Genomic DNA, 24,697 nt, shown 5'->3' with positions numbered 1-24,697 from the left:
AACTACACCTCAATGAATTCATCTAGGGTGTGTCACAGAATTATATACCATTGGGCAGTGAGGACAAAATAACCATATTTTTACCACCAAATTTTTATTTTAGCCAAAGAGTTTACATTTTCACACAAGAAGTGGGTAAAAATGGCAACAAAATTTGTCCCACAATTTCTACCGAACGTGGCAATACCCCATATGTGGCTGTACAGTGCTACTTAATCATGTGGAGAGACTCAGGAGGAATGGAGAGCTATTTGCCTATTCAAGTGAATGAGTCTGTGCACATGTCAGTGTGTTTCCACGGACCATGAACATACACATGTAACTATAGGATTAGTAATGGAGAGGTGTCTTACAGACACATCTCCATTACTAAGCCGTGAGCTTGATGTCACCTGACTATACAAAGGTGACATCAACCCAACAAATATGAATCCCACTTGCCACTGCTACAGGGCAAGTGGGAAGAGCTGGGCAAAGCACCAAAATTGGCATATCTAATAGATGCGCCTTTTCTGGGCAACTGCGCCTGCGAGAATAACAGCCCCAGCTGTGAGCTTTAGCAAGGCTGGTTGTCAAAAATGGGGGGAACCGCACGCCTTTTTTTTAATTATTTAAATAATTTTAAAAAATAGCATGAGGACCCCTCTATTCTTTATAACCAGCCTTGCTGACAGCTGAGAGATTGCAGCCCTCAGCTGTGAGTTTTGTCTGGCTGGTTATCAAAAATAGGGGGACCCATGCCGCTTTTTTAAATTACCGGTTTTATTTACAGCGCCGGAGCGGCAGATGAATACTCCCATCCTCCGCTCCTACTGTCACTGTTATTAGCAGCAGCAGGGGTAGGCTGATGGGAGTAATAGTCCTATCAGCCACTGCCTGATGTCTCTTTTATTACTTTAATGAAACTCTCATCATTCTCCCTTGCTTGCTCCGATCACTGGCAGAGTAGGTGAGAATAATGAGAGCCGTCTTCAGCACCCGCCGCCTGGGAACAGCGCTTACTGTAATACTTCTTCCTTGGCACCCGTCTGTGTGGTACTGATGCGGCACAGGCATGCCACACGTGTGCTGCAAGTATTACACACACAGACACTAACATCTCCGTTACCGCAAATATCAGGATGTGTGAAAGAGGCGTTATAGTGAGTTTTTATGTTTGACTGCAGTCACACACTAAGGCTGGTTTCACACTTGCATTGGGCAGAGCTGATAGGGCTCTGTACTTCCTCCGATAAAGCCCCGCCCACTGCCGCACCTCTTCCATTCAGCTCCACCTACGTCTGCCTGCGTCCTGCGTACCTATCTTTATCATGCCTCTGCATGCATCATTTTGAAGCTGCGTCGACCGCAACAAAATGCAACATGTTACGTTCGGCGCAGCGTCAAAACGACGCAAGCGAAGATATCTGCATACACCCGCATGACCTGCGTACCCAATGTTAAAGATAGGTATGCAGGCAGATTTAGGTGGAGCTGAATAGAAGACGTGTGCCAGTGGGTGGGGTTTAACAGACGAAGTATGCAGCCCTCTGCAGTCTTACAGACACTTTGTTGCAAAAAATAGTTTTTGCATCAGCACATTTTGAGAGCTATAATTTTTCCATATTTTGGCCCACAAAGTCATGTGAGGTCTTATTTTTTGTGGGACGAGTTGACGTTTTTATTGGTTCCATTTTCGGGCACATGACATTTTTTGATCGCTTTCTATTCTGATTTTTGGGACGCAGAATGAGCAAAAACCTGCAATTCATGAATTTCTTTTGGGTTGCGTTTATACTGTTCTGCGTGTGGTAAAGTTGATAAAGCGGTTTTATTCTTCGGGTCAGTACGATTACAGAGATACCTCATTTATATCTTTTTTTATGTTTTGGTGCTTTTATACAATGAAAACTATTTTATAAAAAATAATTATTTTTGCATCACTTTATTCCACGAGCCATAACTTTTTTTATTTTTCCGGTGATGAAGCCTTATGGGGGCTCGTTTTTTGCGAGACAAAATGATGTTTTCAGTGGTACCACGTTTGTTTATATCTGTTTTTTTGATCGCATGTTATTCCACTTTTTTGTTTGGCAGTATGATGATGATGCATTGTTTTTTGCCTTGTTTTTTTTTTTTCATGGTATTCACTAAACTGGTTAACTAGTGGGACATTTTTGTAGGTCGGGTCGTTACGGATGCGGCGATATCAAATATGTATACTTTTATTGTTTAGATTTTTTTAATTCAAATATTTATTTAGAGAGAGAATATATATTGATATTATTATTATTATTATTATTATTATTATTATTATTATTATTATTTTTTAAGTATTTGTACAATTATTTAAGTTGTTTAAACTTTTTTGTAACTTTTTTACTTAGTCCCACTATGGGACGATAATGTTTTGCAGGCTGATCACTTGTGTAGCATGCTGATGAAGCAGCATCTTCATGCCATAGAAGCTGTCGGCACTGCACTGACAGAGAAATTTCCTCTGCTCTGGTGACTGAGATGTTGTCATGATGACTTCGGGTTGCCATGGCATCATCAGGACTACGCGTCACGCCGCGGGGTCTCTGAAACAAAGGCAGAGGGACTGTCAGCCCTTGCGCTGGCTTCTGAAATGCTGTAATCGAGTTCAATCACAGTATTTCGGGGGTTAATAGTGCTAGGCGTGGTCTGTGACCACTCCTGGCACTTAGGGCCGGGTGTCAGCTGTGAGAATCAGCTGACACCTGGCCGTGATCCCCCTCCCTTGTGCATGGCCGATCGCGATGACATACTGATGACGTACTATTCTGTCCATGGGAAGTAAGTCCCAGGTCACATGGATGGAATAGTACGTCGGATGGCAGAGAGGGGTTAATCTGTATTTGTAGTTTTCAGTTAATAAGATTCTCATGCTCTGGAGCGGGACAGGGCTGTGGGCGGGGCTTTATTTGGTGCTCTGATTACATAGTCATCTGTATTGGCATATGACAGGTTACTGATCCCTCAGTGACCTGCCCCCCATTTTTACATAATGCATATAATAGTGTTGATATTATAGTTGATAATGCCTATAATACTGTGGCTATTGTGAGGCTTAGAAAAAACAATGACATCCAACAAAATGACACTGGCGGCGCCTGTCCAGTATCATCTATCTCTTACTTATAGATGCTACTACGCAGGCGCAACCACCGCCTGTGACTTTTGCTGGATGTAATTTTTTTTCTAAGCCTCACAATAGCCACAGTATTATAGGCATTATCAACTATAATATCAATGCTATTATGTAAAATAGGGGGCAGGTCACTGAGGGATCAGTAACCTGTCATGAGCCAATACAGATGCATATGTAATCAGTGCTCCACTTAAAGCCCCACCCCCAGCACCACCCCGGAGCACGAGAATCTCATTAACTGAAAACTACAAATAAAGATTAAACAACAACCACAAGACGGATTACATCACCAGACCAGGTATCGTTGTAATCAGTATAACGGCACCGACCTGACAGTGTCTGTAGGTTACTGTGCACAATCCTGCTGACAGGTTCCCTTTACGACATCTCAGCTCTGCACTATTATACACAGTTCTCTTTAAATGTGTAATATTTCTTCTTGAAACTCATCTGACAGAAAATATCGGCCCTTATGATAGTTTATATCACCGGGCCCCATATTCTAATTACCCCAGAGAGGTTTCACCACTAGTTACTCATTTATTACTGATGAAGACTGTTGGGTTTGATCATTTCAGTAGATGTGTTATCGTCTATAGTCACAGTTTTTGACTACAGTAGTGTCCAAAATACTGTGATTTAACCTCTTCCCGCAGCCAGTTTTGTGTTCTTAATCAGATCCCATTTTTAAAATCGGACATGTGTCACTTTATGTGGTGATAACTTTGGAATTATTCACAAAGGATAATAGAAAACAAATGGATCTTACAAATTATTTTCCATCTCCGCACAATACCCTCCATACGATTGTACACTACTTTCTAGGCACATGGCAGTGTTCAGGGAAGGAGCGCCATTTAGATATTTGAATGCAGATCTAGCTGGAATAGTTTGCAGACACAATGTATTGGCAGCTCAAAAGATGTCCACCATGAACATGCTTGGCTCTATCTTCTCTGCTTTCCATATCCCAGGGATTGCCTTGCTCATCGCCCTTTAACACCCTTACATAGATCTGGACTTACACTGGGACCCCTAGGCTTGGTCCATGGTATTACCTGCTATTCTGTGGTGTTAGATTGCAAGAAGAATAGTCAGGTAGCTGGGTCAGAACCAGAAGGACAGAATACAGAATCAGAACACACAAGAGTAGGCAGTAAATGGGCCACGGTCACATCAGGAAACAAATACACAAACCATGAGCTGAGCACAGAGGACTGAACCAGAGGAGAACAGCGCTGTATCTGGCAGATTCCGGCCATATGCTTTGAGCTTTAGTAGGATGTGGTACTTTCCAATTGGCTGAAGTTGGGAGCAGATTACTCCAGCTGGACAGCAGGAACAGATCCCAGATGAGATTGGACACACCATATGCAGAAGCCCTAATATAACCAAATGACAGAAAACTAAAATAGTCAAAATCCCCAGAAAATGATTCCATTTTATAAATTAATTCACTGAGGGTTATAATCTATAGGACTAGTGAATATTTTGATTCCACAGCCACTTTCCAGAAATTAACACGCAGTGGATGTTGGAGAGTGAAAATTACACATTTGCCATTTTATTACCCAACACATAGTGCCCAGATTGTGCTTCAAGAGACACACACCATAAATTACCGTATTTTTCGGATTATAGAACGCTCCGGATTATAAGATGCACCCCAAATTTTGAGGAGAAAAATAGGAAGAAGTTTTCTTTTTTAATAAAATGGTGGTGCTTCTTATAATCCATGCTTCTTATATCTTACCGAGGGTGGTGGCTGCAGTGAAATGGGGTCCCAGGGTCCCTGCTGGCGGAGGCAGGAGTGGGGTGATGCTGCTGCTGCGGGTGTCCAGTGCCGCTGCGGGTCTCCGGTGCTGCAGAGGCTCGGCCGACACTTTATAAAAGGCCAGAGCCTCCGCAGTTCCATGGCTTTCTGTGCGGTGGACTCTGAGAAAATGGCCACCAGGGGCAGCACATGCGCAGATGGAGATCTCGGCACCATGATCTTGTAAGATGAGAGCGGAGATCTCATCTCCTGATATCTTGGTGCCGAGATCTCCATCTTCGCATGAACCACCTCCATCAGCCATTTTCCCGGAGTCAGCCGCACAGGAAGCCACGGAACTACAGGGGCTCTGGCCTTTTCCAAAATGTTGGAAGAGCCCCAGTAGCATCGGAGACTTCCGTGCAGCACCGCAGAACCCCACAGCACCGCCGGGCACTCGCAGCACCGCCGGACACCCCTTCATCCCAGCCTGCAGCAATGGTACCGGTAAAGTATATCCGCATAATAAGACGCACACCCATTTTCCCCAAAAATTTTGGGGGCAAAAGTGTGTCTTATAATCTGAAAAATATGGTAAGTGGGTTCTTCTCACTATAGTATTGCTGAATACAGGGATCCTAAATGTTGTTTGAGCACACTGCAAGGCTCAGAAGTGACACATGATGGACCTGAGTGGGGACTTTTTGTGAGATAAGAATTGGTATTATTTTCACCTACATAACATTGATTGGTTTCTTTTTATTCGATATTTGGGAGGCAGAATGAACAAACAGTTGAACACCACACACTACTGGTTCATCCAACAAGGTTTTCTATTTGACTGTGAATTGTCATTGTCTAGGTAAATAAAGTTTTTTACACAGCTTGCCATTTTTACGGACAGTTTAAGTAAAAATGTTCAAAAATATAAAACTCAAGGATATTTTACTTAAAAATAATTGTTTTTTATCTTAGCAGATGACTGTACCAGGAGATCAGAGGGACAGCTGACAACTTCAATTTTTAAATCCGATGATCTTGAGATACTAAAAGATACAACTGAAGTGATTGCTGTTACTCCAGATATACCATCATCCAATCACAGCAAAGATCTGTCATTCGATCCTATGAAACTCGTACCATCTTCTGATTCATTACCGACTACAAAGGAGAATCAAATTCATAAAAGCGGGATTAAAAAACAAACTGATCCTAAAGCAAAGAAGTCATTTTCATGTTCAGAATGTGGGAAATATTTTACATGGAATTCAGAACTTGTTACTCACCAGAGAACTCACACAGGGGAGAAGCCTTTTTTCTGTTCAGAATGTGGGAAATGTTTTAATCAGAAATCGATTCTTGATAGGCACCTGAGAACTCACACAGGGGAGAAGCCTTTTTCCTGTTCAGAATGTGGGAAATTTTTTAATCAGAAATCAATTCTTGATAGGCACCAGAGAATCCACACAGGGGAGAAGCCTTTTTCCTGTTCAGAATGTGGGAAATGTTTTAACCAGAAATCAGATTGTATTAAGCACCACAGAATCCACACAAGGGAGAAGCCTTTTTCCTGTTCAGAATGTGGAAAATGTTATGCACATAAATCGCTTTTTGTTATTCACCAGAGAACTCACACAGGGGAAAAGCCTTTTTCCTGTTCAGAATGTGGAAAATGTTATGCATATAAATCGCTTTTTGTTATTCACCAGAGAACTCACACAGGGGAGAAGCCTTTTTCTTGTTCAAAATGTGGGAAATGTTTTAACTGGAAATCGCTTCTTGATAAACACCAGAGAACTCACATAGAGGATAAGCCTTTTTCATTTTCTTAATATGGGAAATATTTTACTTGGAAATCAACTGTTAATAAACATCAGAGATGTCACATAGGGGAGAAGCCTTTTTGTTCCGAATGTTGGAATCATTTTAATCAAAATTGGATCTTCTTAAAGGGGTTATCTCTTGTCATTCCTCATGTTTGCTGCCAAAAGGATAAAACTAAATTTTATTAATTCCAGATGTAAAACTATACCCTTAATTTACCCCCTGAAGGTTAGTCAGAAGGTGACTAATAGAAAAAAAACCCACATTTTGTTGAGGAGAGCCTTAAGATTAAATACTTAATTAACCTCAAGACATAAGAGATTGAGAGGAACTGCCCACAAAGTGTATTATTTCACCTTACATGAGCTTTTCAGATCAAAGTGTGACACTAAAGATGGCTGCCATTTCCTGTTTCACCATACACCATGTGCTTCATGGATCTGCCCTTTCCTGTTTCATCACACACCATATGCTCCATGGATCCGCCCACGATGACGCCTACCCTGATGACCTCATTGATCCACCCACGACGACACCCACTATGATGACCTCATGGACCAACCCAGCCTCATGACCTCATGGATCCACCCACGGACTAGCTCACTGCCCAACCCACTAACCAATAAAATACTCAAATTTTAGAGTTAATGACCCCCTTACAGGGGATATATAAACCTATGTATGGATCAATAAAGTGCTCTCTCTCAGCTGTGCCATAGATTGATCAAGGAGAAGTTACATCTGACTGTGTCTCTGATGTGATTCTTTTAGTGCGCACTGATCAATGTCGATTGTCCAGGAGCAGGCAACTAGTGAACATTTCTCATTGTTCAACCTAACATTTTCAGTATATAGGGTTAGGTGACATATACATACTCACTCTCCAAGCCTCTCGTTTCTACTCGTTTTGTCATCTTCACCAAAGGTGACTCATCAGGAGACTTTATTTAATATTGACCTATATTCAAGCGAGACTAAACAAAAAAAAAAACTAAAATCATGCATCATGTTATCTGAAACAGTCAGAAAACTAGCCACATATTGGCAGACCTCAGACCTCAAACTATATACTTTGTAAGTTTATAATCCACTCCAGTGGGGGTCAGTCATGAATAGAAAGTATGTGAAAATACAGTATAATTATTGTGCTTTTCCTCCTATAGGGACTGCCCTAGTTTGGTATTGTAACAGCTGTCAATTAGTAGTGCAGACAAATAGTCTTAGACTAAACTCAGTTTTCAGATGGCCCAATATACAGCTCTGGCAAAAATTAAGAGACCACCACATCAAACCCTGTCATGTGCAGCCCAATCTCCAGACCTAAACCCCATTGAAAACCTCAGGAATGTAATCAAGAGGATGATGGATAGTCACAAGCCATCAAACAAAGAACTGCTTAAATTTTTGTGCCAGGAGCAGTGTGAAAGACTGGTGGAAAGCAGCCAAGACGCATGAAAGCTGTGATTAAAAATCCTTGGTATTCCACAAAATATTAATTTCTGAACTCTTCCTGAGTTAAAACATTAGTATTGTTGTTTCTAAATGATTATGAACTTGTTTTCTTAGCATTATTTGAGGTCTGCAAGCACTGGGTATTTTTTTTTTAATTTTGATCATTTCTCCTTTTCAGAAAAAAAATATAAAATGTATTGCTTGGAAATTCGGAGACATGTTGTCAGAAGTTTTTTTTTTTTTTAAATTTGTTTATTAAACACCAGAGTACAGAGATTGCACATCATACATAATGAGTTGTGATAACAAAATACAAAGAAATTGCACACTCTCACAAATAAACAAGGTAATGTGTACATTTCCATCCGAACATATTTAAAGGATAACTGTTTGTGTTTCCCCATACATATATCACTTTAATTTAAAATTCACAAACCTTGTCATGTAACAGTAAGAGCTAACTAGAACTCCTAAACTACATCTACCACTATCTCAACTAACATCTACTATTTCCGCATCCTAGATCACGTTGTGTCGTGCGTGATGTCTCATTTTTGTAGAGTAAGGTGAGAGGAATTCCACCTCTCCCAGATCTTCTCAAACTTCCCCGGTCATCCCCTATTGTGATATAACGTGCGCTCATATGGAACAACCGAATTCACCAACTTGATCCAAAACCTAAAGGAAGGATCTGAGCCCCCCATCCACCTCAGTGCCAGCACTTTCCGCACCATAAACCGTCTCGCGCAAGAAGACTCCAGCATATCGATCCCAGATCTCCTCCTCCCATACCCCAAACAAGCAAATCAATGGCTCTAGAGGGACAGGGGCCTGCATCAAGGACGTCAGTAGTGTGGTGACCTCTTTCCAGTAGTGTAGGATAATGGGACATTGCCACACCATATGGATAAAATCAGCATCTGGCGGGTGACATCGCATACATTCTGATGATTGAAGCCGACCCATCCTAAAAAGTCGCAACGGAGTCAAATATGATTGATTTATTATATACATTTGTATCATTCTGTTATTGATAGATGGTGATACTCCAATCGGAGACTCCTGAATCTCCTCCCATTCCTCTCTGCGCATCAGGGATGAGACGTTCCCACTTCATCCTTGTAGAGCTTATGGCCGATTCTGCCCCTACTGACAGCATATATGTGTACAAGGAGGATATAAGACCCTGGGGACCCTGCGAGTTAAGAATTCCTATCAGAGATAAAGACGAAATAGTACAGTCCACACCCCCATCCCTCATATGTGACTGAAGAGCCGATCTCAGCTGCAGATAGCGAAAAAATTGAGACCTTGGAATATCATGCGCGGCTTGTAACTGTTCAAAAGACTTTAAGGTCCCCTGGTCATACAAGTCTCCCACTGAAGAAATGCCATGCTGAGCCCAAAAAACGGTGGATGGGTGATTCAGTAGCTCCAAAAAATAGTTATTACTCCACAGGGGCATTTCAGCCACAACACCCCTAAACCCTATTACATTCTTGATTTGTCTCCATATTAATCGTGCCAGCCGGAGCAGGGGCAGCAGACGTGGAGCATTAGTTTTTTCCAACTCAAGGAAACCCAATGGGCAATCCGCTTGTGCAGCGTGAAGCAGGTGGCTTTCAGAATTAGGGAGGCAGTTACCCGGCATCCATTTATTTAAAGCTTTAGCCTGCCCAGCTAAGTAGTACAGGAAAAAATCTGGCAGCGCCGCCCCACCTCCCTTCTTTGGTCTTTGTAAAGTGGACAATTTAAGTTTGGGCCTAGTTTTCCCCCAAATAAAGGACGTGACCAGAGAATTAAGATTAACAAAAAAGGACTTAGGCACCGCTACCGCACTGTGCTGGAGCGAGTAGCCAAATTTAGGGAGTAATATCATTTTAATCAGATTAATGCGTCCAGCCACAGATAATGGGAGCCTACTCCAAGATGCAAATTTAGCTTTAACCAGGTCCAGCAACGGGTGGACATTAAGTTGTAAATCAAGTGTACTATTATTATAGATGTAGATGCCCAAATATTTAAAACTAGATACAATAGGCAGCGGGGAGAGATCCTCTAGCTGGGGAATCGGAGCATGGGAAAGGGGTAACAGGGCAGATTTTTCCCAATTTATATGTAAACCTGAATATTTACTAAATTTATCTATAAGGGATATCACCTGCGGCAAAGTTTCTTCCACATTATTCAAGAATATCACCACGTCATCGGCATATAGGCCAATGGTGTCTACCCGACCTGCTATATCTATACCTCGGATATTGGGGAAGGACCTTATACGTATTGCTAGTGCCTCACTCGCAAGAGCGAAGAGAGCCGGGGAAAGAGGGCAACCCTGGCGGGTTCCCCTATGCAACATGAAAGATTCAGATATAGAATTATTTATTATAATACGGGCCTTAGGTTTCATGTATAATATTTTGATCCATGTAATAAATTGATTGCCAAAGCCATACCTCTGCAAACATGCGGAAAGGAAAGGCCATTCAAGAGAGTCAAAAGCCTTGGCAGCATCTGACGATGACAATGCCCATCTGTTGTCTGGTACCAAGGAGCTATATTGGACTATTGACTGGACTCTTCTGATGTTAATGGAAGTGCTTTTGCCCGGCATAAAGCCCGTTTGATCTGGATGTATGAGATTCAATATAATGGAATTCAGCCTAGTAGCTAGAATCTTGGTAAAAATTTTATAGTCCACATTCACTAATGAAATGGGACGAAAGGGTCCTTCCCCTCCTTCCAAAGCACTATGATATTAGCCCCGTAAAAGGACTCAGGCATAGAATTCCCCTCCCATATTCCCCGATAGACCTTTACTAGGAGTGGCGTCAATATATCCCGGTACTTCCTATATAATTCAATAGGCAACCAATCAGGTCCAGGGGCCTTCCCAGAAGCCATGTCTGTCATAGCGTTATCTATCTCCTCTGGAGTAAACTCAGCGTCCATAAGGGCCCGCTGCTCAGGATCTAATGTGGGAATTTATATATCTGACAAATAGTCTAAGCACCCTAAAGTATCAAAGTCACTTTTAGATTTATATAGTGACCTGTAGTAATCCTGAAAACAGCCGAGAATATCCTCGGTCGAAGATACCAGTGTACCGTCTACCTTGCGATTTGCAAAATCATATTAGAGGTGTTATGTTGGCGCACCAGGTAGGCCAAAAATTTGCCCGTTTGGTTCCCCAATTCAAAATAGGATTGACGAGTAAAAAACAATTTACGCTTAGATTTAGTGTCCACGTGCTGAGTATATAACCTCTGGGCAGCCAGCCACTCACTCCTGTTCCCGCTGGTCTGGCTAGATATATATGCTGCCTCCGCGGCTTCAGTCGTTGCTCCACCTCGTCATCTTTCCCTGCGGTAACCCGCTTAATATAAGAGATCGTGGAGGACAAACAGCCCCTCAGGTATGCCTTAAGGGCATCCCAGAATAAATTAATATCCTGGGGCTCCGGGTGGGACGAGATGAAGCAATTCAACTGATCAATCGTTCTGTCCGGAGATCCCATCAGTTTTAACCAGAATGGATTTAACTTCCAAGCTATCCCACTGTTTACTTGCCCATATTTGAGTTTAAGGACGACCGGGATATGGTCTGAGATCCCTCTACTGCCTTGTTCCACATCAGCCACCCACATTGCTAGACCGCCAGAACCAAATATATAGTCTAGGCGTGATAGAGAGCGTTTGGTGGATGAGTGACAAGTGTACTCCCTTAACTCAGGGTGACGCATCCTCCACAAATCCAGCCACCCGCCACCCTCCATAAATGATGACAACGGGGTTGTAGACGCTGGGGAGGACCCCCTGGTCGCTACATCATCCAGCCTCAATTTATCCAGGTGGTTGTTCATAACCATATTAAAATCGCCCATACAAATAACATCTGCGTCTGGGTAGTTAAGAAAAGAGCTCATTGCTTTCTGCAAGATGGATATACGAGCTGGAGGGGGGTTATAAATACATAGGACTACATATTTCCTGGTGTTCACCACTGCGTGGACAAAAACAAAACGACCCTCAGGGTCCCTTCGAGTTTCCCCCGCCTCCCATCTGACGTCTTTATGTACCAACAGAGAGACCACACTGGAGTAGCTGGTGTGGAATGTATGGGCAGACCATTGTACCCAGGGCTTCTGCATGCACCGTACCGTATCCCTAGTCAGGTGCGTCTCCACCAAGGCCACAATGTGAGGGCGATAATGTCTGACCTGTGAGAAGACCTTGATCTTTTTTCGAGGTGTTTTTATTCCCCTCACGTTCCATGTCATACATATTAACTCCGACCCCATACTTTGCTACTCTGAACATGGTGCATGGTTTTACCCGGGCACAAATCAGATTATCTAAAGCTGACAATGAATTGAGGCTTGCAAGAGATGTCAAAAGCAATAATAAAGGATTTTGGGGATATGTCAAAAGTAAAAGAAAAGTCAAAGATGCTATAGGATTTTTACAGGATGAAAATGATGAAATGGTAAGACAGGATGTTGAGAAGGCTGAACTTTTAAATTCCTATTTTGCATCTGTTTTCTCTCAGAAAGGAAATGTAACACCAACTGTTATTCACTGTCCTATTAAGAGAATAGAAGAATCCAGGATATCTATAAACAGAAAGATAGTGAGGAAACACTTAGCTAACCTAAATGAATTCAAGTCTCCAGGTCCAGATGAATTACACCCCAGAGTACTGAAGGAGATAGCAGAAGAAATTTTTGAACCCCTCTCCATAATCTTTGAAAATTCTTGGAGAACAGGAGAAGTGCCAGAAGACTGGAGAAGAGCAAATGTTGTTCCTATCTTCAAAAAGGGGAAGAAGGTGAACCCAGGCAACTATAGGCCGGTGAGTCTGACTTCTATACCAGGAAAGATCTTTGAACAAATTATTAAACAACATGTATGTCAATACCTGGATAAGAATGAAGTGATTAAACAGAGTCAGCATGGGTTTGTAACTAATAAGTCATGTCAGACTAACTTAATTTCCTTCTATGACGGTATCACTGATTGGGTGGATCAAGGAAATGCTGTAGATATAGTATATCTTGACTTCAGCAAAGCATTTGACAAAGTCTCTCATACAATCCTTATTGAAAAAATGACTAAGTATGGAATGGACAAGGCAACTGTTAGGTGGATTCATAACTGGCTTAGTGATCGGACCCAAAGAGTGGTTGTAAATGGCTGCACATCCAGTTGGAAGAATGTCTCAAGTGGGGTACCACAGGGCTCTGTCCTGGGCCCTGTATTGTTCAACATCTTTATCAACGATTTAGATGAAGGAATTGAGGGTAAACTGATTAAATTTGCTGATGACACAAAGCTAGGAGGGATAGCTAATACTAGAGAAGAGAGAGAGGATTCAAAAAGATTTAAATAAACTGGAGAAGTGGGCAGCAACTAACAGAATGGTTTTTAACAGGGAGAAATGCAAAGTACTACATCTGGGCAATAAAAATGAAAAAAGCATATATAGAATGGGAGGAATAGGGCTAAGTGACAGCACATGTGAAAAAGACTTGGGTATACTAATAGATCACAGACTGAATATAAGTCAACAGTGTGATGCAGCAGCAAAAAAGGCAAATGCAATTCTAGGATGTATTAACAGAAGCATACAGTCTAGATCACGTGAAGTCATTATTTCCCTCTACTCCTCTTTGGTCAGACCTCATCTGGAATATTGTGTCCAGTTTTGGGCACCACATTTTAAAAAAGACATCAACAAACTGGAGCAAGTTCAGAAAAGAGCGACCAGAATGGTGACCGGTCTGCAAACCCTGTCTTATGAGGAAAGGTTGCAGGATTTGGGAATGTTTAGTTTGCAAAAGAGAAGACTGAGAGGAGACTTAATAGCTGTCTACAAATATCTAAAGGGCTGTCACATTGTAGAAGGATCAACTTTATTCTCATTTGCACAAGGAAAGACTAGAAGCAATGGGATGAAACTGAATGGGAGGAGACACAGATTAGATATTAGAAAAAACTTTTTGACAGTTAGAGTGATCAATGAGTGGAACAGGCTGCCACGAGAAGTTGTGAGTTCTCCTTCAATGGAAGTCTTCAAACAGAGGCTGGACAGACATCTGACTGGGATGATTTAGCGAATCCTGCTTTGAGCAGGGGGTTGGACCAGATGGCCCAGGAGGTCCCTTCCAACTCTATGATTCTATGAAAATTTAGAGACATCACCTGTAGACTTGAAATTGTTGTCGACTGCGGTTACAACCTAAGAAAAAATACCAAAAACCTCTACGGAAAAAAAAACCAAAGTAAATAAACAACAAACAACATGGGAGTAGAGTCCTGTACTCCCATCACGGAACAAACAAGGGGATACCATCACTGAGTCCAGTGTCCGGTATTGTTGGTATCTTGGACGCTTCCGAGTGTAGCTCCAATCAGTCGGTTAATAGAAAAATACCAACTGACAAAAGATGCATTAGGATTCCTTCTCGGCAGACCCTCCATGGGATCGCCGCCTCCGCCGGATCTGTAAAAAAGGAAGTAGAACCCCCGTGGACCACCCGGAGCCGGGCTGGGTAAATCATCGAATACACAATGTTCCTCTCCCGCAGACGTCTTTTGACCTCTGTTAACTGCGCCCGTTGTTTCTGGAGTTCCGCAGAGAAATCCGGGAAGATCGAGATCGTGGCATTGTTGAAGTTGATAGGGCTCTTTTGCCGTGCCAGTCGTAAAACCACGTCTCTATCCCTGCAGTTGAGAATGCGCACCAGAAAGGGTCTAGGCGGGGCTCCTGGAGGGAGAGGCCTAGTGGGCCCTCTCCACCACAAAAATTGAGGAGAATTCGTCGCCCAAAGTGGTTTTAAGCCAATCTAGGAATTGCTCCGGATGTTGTCCCTCCGATCGATCCGGCAGGCCAATAATTCGGATGTTATTTAGACGCATCCTATTTTCCAGGTCATCTGCTTTTTGCCTCCACGCATTCATGGAGCCTGCCACTTTCGTTAGTTTAGCCTCCATGGGTGTGATGGTGTCCTCCACCTGGGATACCCGTGTCTCCACCTCCGTAATGCGGCCCTTCATGGCTTGCATATCTTGCCGGAGGCGTCCCACTTCATTATATACGTCCTCTATCTTCCCAGTCAGAGACGTCCTGGTCAAGGAGATGGCCTGCATGAGTTGTTCAGACGCCTGCTTAAGGGTTAATTCCCCCTGCTCACACTCCTCCCCACCTTCAGAGGGGCGGTTCTTATGCTCTGAACCTGTGGGGGGTTATTTTTTGTAGATCTAGAGCCCTCAGCACAGTCTATCCTGGCATATTCCTTTAGCTTTTCTGCAGCCGTTCCGGACCCTTTGGAATGACTCATTTTAAAGGCAATAGGGTACAGACGGATGACAGAGATTGTGCACTTTGGGGTCTCCAAATTAATGTGGCAGACGGTATTGTGCACAGAGGGTGATTGCAGGGACCCAGGCACAGCACAGACCCGCAGCGTCTCACAAGGGGACAAAGTTCAGCCCCAGGCGGCAAGCAAGGGCCCCCACAGCCCAGGGAGCGACTCTCACAGGGGCCACAGCCAGGGAGGGATCCAGGCCCCAATAGTTATGGCGCAGGGCAGGCAATATGGAAAGGAGGGGGACGCGGGGCCCAATTTTCCAGGGCTCACACCGCTTGTCCCTCACAAATAGTTAAATTTTCAGCTCACCGTCCTGCTCCCTCAGCGCTGCAGCAATGAAGCTCGGGCCGCGTCACTCTTCAGCAGAGCGCGCGCCTCCAAGATGGCCGCCGCTCCCTGCAGGCCCCGCCAGCCGCCCAGGTTTCCAAAGCCGCCGGCTCCCAAGAGTCCAGCCCCGCTTTCCCGCGGGGGTCCAGGAGCGACCCCGAGTTCAGAGGGGTCAGAAGATGGGTGAGTGTGCCGCGTGGTTAAGAGACTGCCGACCGGATTTTATCAGGATGGCAGGAGCTTCCACCGCGTGCGTCCTACTCTGTCGCTGCCATAGCCACGCCCCCCCATGTTGTCAGAAGTTTGAAGACTAAAAGACCAATTTTCATTTTACTCAAAAATATACCTATAAAGAGAAAAATCAGAAAAACAACATTTGAACGTGGTCTCATAATTTTTGCCAGAGCTTTATACAACTCAGGGAAAATTTACCTGCTCCAAAGATCATTAGCAGCTTCTAACTAATGGCCATGCTGCGGTCTGTCAGGGAATGAGTGCAATCTAATATATAAAGCTCAAAGTGTGTATGTGTGTGTGTGTGTGTGTGTGTGTGTATGTGTGTGTATGTGTGTGTATGTGTGTGTATGTCCAGGATTGGCATCCGCACCGTCGCAACTACAGCCACAAAATTTGGCATAGTCACACGTCTGGACCCCGAGAGTGTCCTAGGCTATGTTGTGAGGTGAAATTTTAACCCCGCGCATTCCAATTCACCAAACAATTTTGCCCCTATCTACATACTGGGGAAAAAGTGTGTGTGCATCAAGCTCCGCCCCTCATTATGTCATAATGCCCCTATCTACATAATGGGGAAACAGTGTGTGCGTATCAAGCCCCGCCCCTCATTATGATGTCATAATGGTTGCCTTGGCGACGATGATTCATCATAGGTTGCAAGCCCCGCCGCTCATTATGATATCATAATGGTTGACTATGAGATGGAGGATGTGTGACGGGTATATGGGCACGGGACTATGGGCTGGACGATATGTATGATGGGTATATGGGCATGGGACTATGGGATGGAGGATGTGTGATGGGTATATGGGCACGGGACTATGGGATGCAGGATATGTATGATGGTTATATGGGCATGGGACTATGGGATGGAGGATGTGTGATGGGTATATGGGCATGGGACTATGGGATGGAGGATGTGTGATGGGTATATGGGCACTCGACTATGGGATGGATGATATGTATGATGGGTATATGGGCACGGGCCTATGGGATCGTGGATATGTATGATGGGTATATGGGCACGGGACTATGGGATAGAGGATAATTATAATTTGCTATAACTAACCACAGTTAGTTACTATGCCCGGGCAGCACCGGGCTCTTCAGCTAGTATCATTATAAAGACTAGGGATATGTGCAACCATAATGTCTGGGAGATCTGTGCCATTATTTAGTGTGAATATGGAAATGATCTCTGGAAGTTCAGTGTTCCCCAAGCGGTATATACTCTATTGTCATATACTATTCCTCACACTGGAGTGGTTTATAATGAAAGTATATAGTGTGAAGTCTGGGGTCTGCCAATATGTGGCTAGTTTTCTGTTTCAGATAACATGATACATGATTTTAAGGTTTTCTTCATCTAGTCTTGATTGAATATAGGTGAATATTAACCCCTTAGCGACCAGGGGTATTTTTGGTTTTGCATTTTCATTTTTCCCTCCCCTTTTTTCCAGAGCCATAACTTTTTTATTTTTCCATCAATATGGCCATTATGGGCTTGTTTTTGCAGGACGAGTTGTACTTTTGAAAGACACCATTGGTTTTACCATGTCGTGTACTACAAAACAGGAAAAAAAATTCCAAGTGTGGTGAAATTGCAAAAAAAAGTGCTTTGCGTTTGCTTTTTTTTGCCAGGTTAACTAAATGCTAAAAGTGACCTGACATTATAATTCTCCAGGTCATTATGACTTCATAGACACCAAACATGTCTAGGTTCTTTTTTTAAACAAAGTTTGTTTAAAAAAAAAAAAAGCTCAATATTCCGAGACCCGGGCTATTTTTTTTGCGGGCAGAGCTGACGTTTTTAATGATACCACATTTGTGTAGATACGTTCTTTTGATCGCCCGTTATTGTATTTTAATGCAATGTCACAGCAACCAAAAAAATGCAATTTTGGCTTTTGATTTTTTTCTCGCTACGCCAGTTAGCGATCAGGTTAATGCTTTTTTTTTATTGATAGATCAGGCAGTTCTGAACACAGCGACACCTAATATGTGTATGTGGGATTTTTTTAATTGTTTTATTTTGAATGGGGTGAAAGGGGGGGTGATTTAAACTTTTATATTTTTTTATTTTCATATTTTTTAAAACTTTTTTTTATGTTTGCATGCTTCAGTAGCCTCCATGGGAGGCTAGAAGCTCCCATACTTGATTGGCTCTGCTATATACGAGTATAGGCGATGAGCAGATCGCCTATATGTAGCAGAATTACCGCATTGCTATGAGCCCCAACTAACAGGTGATGCTCATAGCAATGCGGCATCAGCAACCATAGACATCTCCAGAAGACCTCTGGTTGTTATGCCAACATGTCACTGACCTCCGATCATGTGACGGGGGTCAGCGATGCGCGCATTTCCGGCCACGTGGCTGGAAGCACCGGTTAAATGCCGCTGTCAGCATTTGACAGCGGTGTTTAACAGGTTAATAGGTGCTGGTGGATCGCGATTCCACATGTGCCTATTGTGGGCACACATCAGTTGTTCAAAACATCTGACATGTCCCGGCTTTGATGCCGGCTCACCGCCGGAGCCCTCATCAAAGTAGGGGAGACGTCATTGGACGTTAAGGGGGTTAAATAAAGTCTCCTGATGAGTCGCATTTGGTGAGGATGACTAAACTCATGGAAATGAGAGGCTTGGAGAGTGAGTTTCCTCTGCCACCCTAACACGGTCCGGTTCGTCATAGATAAGTCCTAGGGCCTCAAAGAACCTATCTACCGACATCCGTTCAGGGGCAGTAGGGGGCAGTAGGGGGCAATGAAAAAGCCCAGGATTGGGGACCCTCCCTAAGTAAGGAGATAACAATCCCCACCCGCTGAGTCTCATCCCCAGACGATCGGGGTCTAAGAGAAAACCATAATTTACAACTCTCCTTGAATATATGATTTTCGCCAGAAAATGTGTCAGGAAGTTTAACTGAGGGTTCAGGAGAGTGCAAAATAACATCTACAGAGTCACCTGGTGGACAAACAATATGAGAGGTGTTTCCCTGCATGGTCTTAATAGTCTCAGTCAGTTCTTTCTGTAAGTGGGTCTGAGACATGACAAGGGACTGATGATTCACAGAAAAGTCCTGTGCCATCTGTGTCAAACTGGACACTTGATCTGCCAAGTTATGCAGCAGATCCATGGCCAAAGAAACAAAAAATGCAAAATCCCGTTTAAATGTGGGGTTAGTGATAATGTAGTGAAACCTCCACCAGGGGGAGCTGGTGAGGGAAGAGAGGTTATACACTAAAGGGGGTTTTACACTAAGCGATATCGCTAGCAATATCGCTATAACATCACTGGTTTTGTGACGTTATAGCGATATTGCTAGCGATATCGCTATGTGTGATACTTACCAGCGACCGGCTCCCCCGCTGTCCATCGCTGATCGCGCGAGAATGTCCAGCTCCATTTCTCGTCGGGCGCTTCCTGCTGAGACTTCCTGCTGTGACGACGAGCGACGCGTGGAGGCGGGCGGGAGGACGCAGGATCGCTGTGTGTGAAAGGTGAGTATCGTGCGCTGCGTCGCTGCTGAATCGCTGTGAGGTCTTTCTGTATGAAAGCTCACTAGCGATCATTTAGCGATGCACCAGCGATCCTGACCGGGTCGGATCGCTGGTCGGATCGCTGGTGCATCGCTAAATGTAAAAGGGCCTTTAGAGCAGCAACCCTGAGCAACAGCACAGGTGCCACAGGTAACGAGAGAGAATAGTCAGACGAACCGAGTCAGAAACTAACAGGAGCAGACATACCAGAAGGAGCAGCAATACACGTAGTCAAAATACCAAAGCCGAGAGTCAGAAAGCCAGAACATGAGCACGGGGTCCAAAACGTGAGACGAAATACGTGGTCGGGGTACAAGCCAGGGAGTCAGATGCCAGAGAGGGAACGTAACAGCAGAGACAAATACCAAGAGACGGGGTCAGAAATCAGTCCGGGTCATACACGTGAATATCAGTCAAAGGCAGGAGGATCACCAGGGTACAAGGGTCAGCGGCTCTAAACTGCAAGCTTGAGCTTTCACTAACACTGGTCAGCAGGCTGTGTGGGATTGAAATAGCCCAGCTAGCTCCTGAACGAGGCTGAGGAGATTAACCCCCACATGACCAGTCCATAGTGAAGACAGCAGTAGATAAACTCCGGACTGGACCATGACACTTGGCATGCCCACGAGATGATCTCCCAGTGGAGATTGGGGGGTCACATGCTCAGGTCCTTCTCCTGATCTGATTGGCCCATCTCAGAGGTTTGGAAGGTCCCGGAAGCGCATGGCTACAAAAGGCCTGCATGGCCGCTCGGCCATGCGCTAGTATAGACTATACTTGCTATGTGTGAATGGTGACGGATGTATGATTCTGGTGACTGACTCATTTGAAACCCCTTCCCTCTGATATTACGTATGTGGTTAGGGAATTAGAGTTATAGTCAGTGCTAGTCAGTGGCATGCCATGCGCCACAGTGCATACTACACTTGCGTCCGATAGTGTTATGCCTCACGGCACTGTCGTACAGTGGCAGTAGTTACTGCTGCGCTGCAGTTAGCAGCACTTACCGGCGTCCGCGGTAGTGACCCCCACACGCACGGTAGGTCAAGACGGACACCGACCTCTGCCTTTGGCCGTGTCCTGTGACCATATACCGTGTGTGCACGCCAGCTGAGACCTGTGAAGCTAACAGGCTCAGCGTTTATTGTTATGAATGAGTCACCGTAGGAGGCAAAAACAGAAATACTAGCTAAGTCCAGAAAACCAGAGAAGTTGGCAGCTATCGGATTGCAGACCCCTGAACCTATCAACAACAACTAGCAGTAGCCATGGGGGGGGTCCAACGGTGCCCTAGACCCCTCGATCACAGCCGGAGAACTAAATAACCTATAGACAGAAAGGGAAATCTAAACTGCCCCAGAGCAGACCCCAAAGCAATAGGCAGCCCCCAACATATAATGACGGTGAAGCAAGATGAAAAAACACTCAAACAGAAAGATAGGCTGAGCAAATGATGGGGCCCAAGCTCACTAAATAGGAAAGGATAGAAAAGCTGCTGTCACAATCCGCCAAAATCCTATCAAAACAAGAGCCAACAGACTGATAGGGAAAAAAGCCCTGAAGACGCTAGGCTTCAAAAAGACTATATCAGTACTCAGGTATTTTCTGAAGACAGAGCAAAAAGGAATTCAGCTCACCCCAGCAGGGAATGGCAGAAATCCAGAAAAACAAGGCAAAACAAAACCAAAACACAAATGCAAAAAGCAGAGCAGAAAACTTAGCTTTTGAGGAGCAGGAATCAGACTGGTCTCCTAGAAACCCTCAGAGGGATCACCAGCAAGGCAGAAGGGCGTCGGCTGCCTTATATCCAGTCAGCAATTCCAGTCACCCAGTCATCATCATCCTGCACAGGTGCTTGGTAATCAGCCTCACTACCTTCCTTCACCAGAAGAGGGAGTTCATCAGACCTCAATGGTGAAGGGGAAAATGAATTCACAACAGTTTATGCTTTATTTAGACTAAAGCGCCTCTGTGAGTTTAACAGAGTCCGCCCTGCATTTAACCCGAGCGCAGTATACCGAAATAAAGCGAGTCTGCCATTACTAAACAGCGGTTGTTACACCTACTGCATGGTGGACCCCGGGCAGCGAACACACTTCCTATTATTTATATTTAGTGCTTTCCGCCATCCCTAACATTATACTAGCGCCAGACCCTGGCTACTAATGGCGGACCTGCAGCAGCTGGAGCGGTACATTTGGCAGCTGGAGAGCAGGTTGACGGCTATCGAGAGCTCCACCTCAGCTGCGAATACTATGGTAACCGCTGCTCAGGCAGTCGCAGAGGCTGTCTCACACGTGCCTACACTCATGCCTATGCCGACAATATCTCGCCTCCCACTCCCCGAGTTTTCGGGTGACAGCGCCACCTGTAGGGGATTCGTGAGTCAGTGCTCTATCCAGCTTGAGTTACTGGCTGCACGGTTCCCTACAGAGCGGGCTAAGGTGGGGTTTATTGTTTCTCTTTTATCTGGCAGGGCATTAGAGTGGGCTACGCCATTGTGGGAGCGTGATGATCCCGTGGTTCAGGGCGCTGCTCAGTTCCTCACGGCTCTGAAGCAGGTATTTTTGGGACCACGGATCATGCACGACACCTCTCTCCAATTGGCCCTAACACAGGGGTCTCTCTCGGTCAGCCATTATGCCGTCCGATTCCGGACATTAGCTTCTGAACTAGAGTGGCCTGATAAAGCACTCATCCCTGTGTTTTGGAGAGGGTTACCAGAGAGGTCCCCACAAGTCTGGAGGAAGTGATTGCCATCTCCACCCGCATTGATCTCCGGTTTACGGAGTGCGGGCTGGAACGTGCGCAATCCAGACGAAGGGTTAACTTGGCTCCCACCTTCACCGAGCCGCTAAGATCTCCCGCTCAGGAGCTTACATCCTCCGAACCTATGGAGGTGTCTCACGCCAGCCCCAAGCCACGTCTGGTGCGAAGCTTCACACATTGTTAACAGTGCCACCAGTTTGGTCATTCGGCCAGCACGTGTCCTCTGCAGTCGGAAAAATGATCACGTCCAGTGGTCGTAGGTGGTGGTCAGACAAATATGAAACCCTTTTCTCCCAAACTGGTATTCTGAGGGACCTTAGATAGCGGGGTCTTCATCTGGGAGGTAGAGGTTACCGTGGATTCCAGGGCTGAGAGGAACTTTATGTCCTCGACCTTCGCCCAGAAACACGCTATTCCACTGGTGTTACTGCACCAACCTCTGACCATCAGTGTGTTTAATGGTGCACCTTTACCATCTCAGGTGACCCACCAGACAGCCCCACTCAGGCTCTCAATCTCATCCTCTCATCGTGAGATTCTGTCCTTGTTCATTTTGCCAGATGGCATCGACCAGGTGCTTCTCGGAGTTCCCTGGCTCCATTTTAACTCCCCTCATATTGATTGGGCTTCGGGGAATATACTGGGTTATAGCAAGGACTGTGATGGAAGGTGCCTGAGGGGCAGTAGTCAGGTAGCTTCCACTGAAGTGCCCGCGGATCTTTCCGCGTTTCCTAAACCTTACCACCAGTAAGCGGACGTCTTCTCTATAACATCTGCAGAGACGCTCCCGCCGCACCGTCCTTATGATTGCCCGATAGCCTCTAGGAGGTTCTGTGCCTGACAGAAGATCTGTGTGTATCTGCTATCACTCCCTGAGACAGAGGCTATGTCTCAATATATCCGGGAGAACCTGGCTAGAGGTTTTATCAGAAAGTCGGTGTCGCCGGCTGGTGCAGGGTTCTTCGTGCAGCAGAAGAGCGGAGAGTTACGTCCCTGCATTGACTACAGAGGTCTCAACGCCATAACAGTTAAAAACAAATACCCTCTCCTATTGATCTCTGAGCTATTTGGCAGGTTGCGAGAGGCCCGGATCTTTACGAAATTAGATCTACGGGGGGCGTACAACCTGATCCGCATTCGCGAAGGAGACGAGTGGAAGACAGCCTTTAATACCAGGGATGGCCACTACGAATATGTGGTCATGCCCTTCAGCCTTTGTAATGCGCATGCTGTCTTCCAGGATTTCGTCAACGGCGTCTTCCGCGATATGTTCTCCACCTCGGTGGTGGTCTATCTGGATGACATCTTCATCTTCTCGCCAGATTTGACCTCCCACCGGAGAGACGTCTGCAGGGTCTTCGACCGTCTGCGGGCGAACTCTCTTTTCGCCAAGCTGGAGAAGTGCCAATTTGAGCAGGAGTCCTTGCCATTCCTGGGCTACATCATCTCGGCCCAGGATTTGGCTATGGATCCAACCAAACTGCAAGCGGTAATGGACTGACAGGAACCACACTCACTCAAAGCGGTGCAGCGCTTCCTATAGTTCGTCAACTATTACCGCCAGTTCAAACCTCACTTCTCAACACTCGTAGCTCCTTTGGTTGCTCTCACAAAGAAAGGAACTAATCCTAACGCTTGGTCTGAACAGGTCTCCAAGGCCTTCTCGTCTCTAAAATCCCATTTTGCTGGTGCTCCCATCTTACACCGTCCCGATGTGGATAAACCAAGAGAAGTGGTTAGTGATAGAAGCTGGGATGCAGATGTGGAAATGGGGCTGTTAATGGGGATATTGAAGTCTCCCAGGACAAGGGTTGGTAGTTCTGAGGGCATGAAGTGTGGCAGCCAGGCTGAGAAGTGGTCAAGGAAGTGGGTGGGTGAGCCTGGGGGTCGGTATATGACTGCTACGCTGAGGGGGAGGGAACGGAAGAGCCTGATGGTGTGGACCTCAAAAGAAGGGAATGAGAGTGATGAAACAGGGGGGGATGATCTGGAAAGTGCATTGTGGGGACAGGAGTATGCCGACTCCACCGCCAGGTCTGTTTGTGGGTCTCGGGGTATGAGTGAATTGTAAGCCACCATAGGAAATGGCGGCAGGGGAGACTATGTCAGAATTCTGAATCCAGGTTTCAGTGAGGGCTAACAGATTCAGAGAGTTGTTCAGAAAGTAATTGTGCAGGAAAGGAAGCTTGTTTCATACAGACCGTGGATTCCAGAGGGCACAATTAAATGATGGAGATGAGGGAGTGCAAGTAATGTTAATAAGATTATTATGG

At 45.0% G+C, this 24,697-nt stretch overlaps 2 protein-coding genes across 2 annotated transcripts in view; both read left to right on the top strand.

Annotated features, from left to right (window-relative positions):
• The window catches only part of LOC141047071 (uncharacterized), a 268,175-nt gene extending 261,382 nt beyond the window's left edge, over positions 1 to 6,793 (top strand). The window contains exon 9 of the mRNA XM_073542008.1: positions 6,147 to 6,793. Coding sequence (XP_073398109.1) covers positions 6,147 to 6,736 — 590 coding nt within the window. The 3' untranslated portion in view covers positions 6,737 to 6,793. The remainder of the gene's footprint in view (positions 1 to 6,146) is intronic.
• Positions 1 to 24,697, top strand: part of LOC141047167 (uncharacterized) — a 549,720-nt gene that overhangs the window by 18,618 nt on the left and 506,405 nt on the right. The gene's annotated exons all lie outside the window — the stretch shown is intronic.

Source organism: Dendrobates tinctorius, unplaced genomic scaffold (genome assembly GCF_039654945.1).
Source record: "Dendrobates tinctorius isolate UK_male_01 unplaced genomic scaffold, ASM3965494v1 ptg000126l, whole genome shotgun sequence".
Taxonomy (NCBI): domain Eukaryota; kingdom Metazoa; phylum Chordata; class Amphibia; order Anura; family Dendrobatidae; genus Dendrobates; species Dendrobates tinctorius.
The sequence above is the reverse complement of the archived record's forward strand: the minus strand, read 5'-3'. Positions and strand labels throughout refer to the sequence as shown.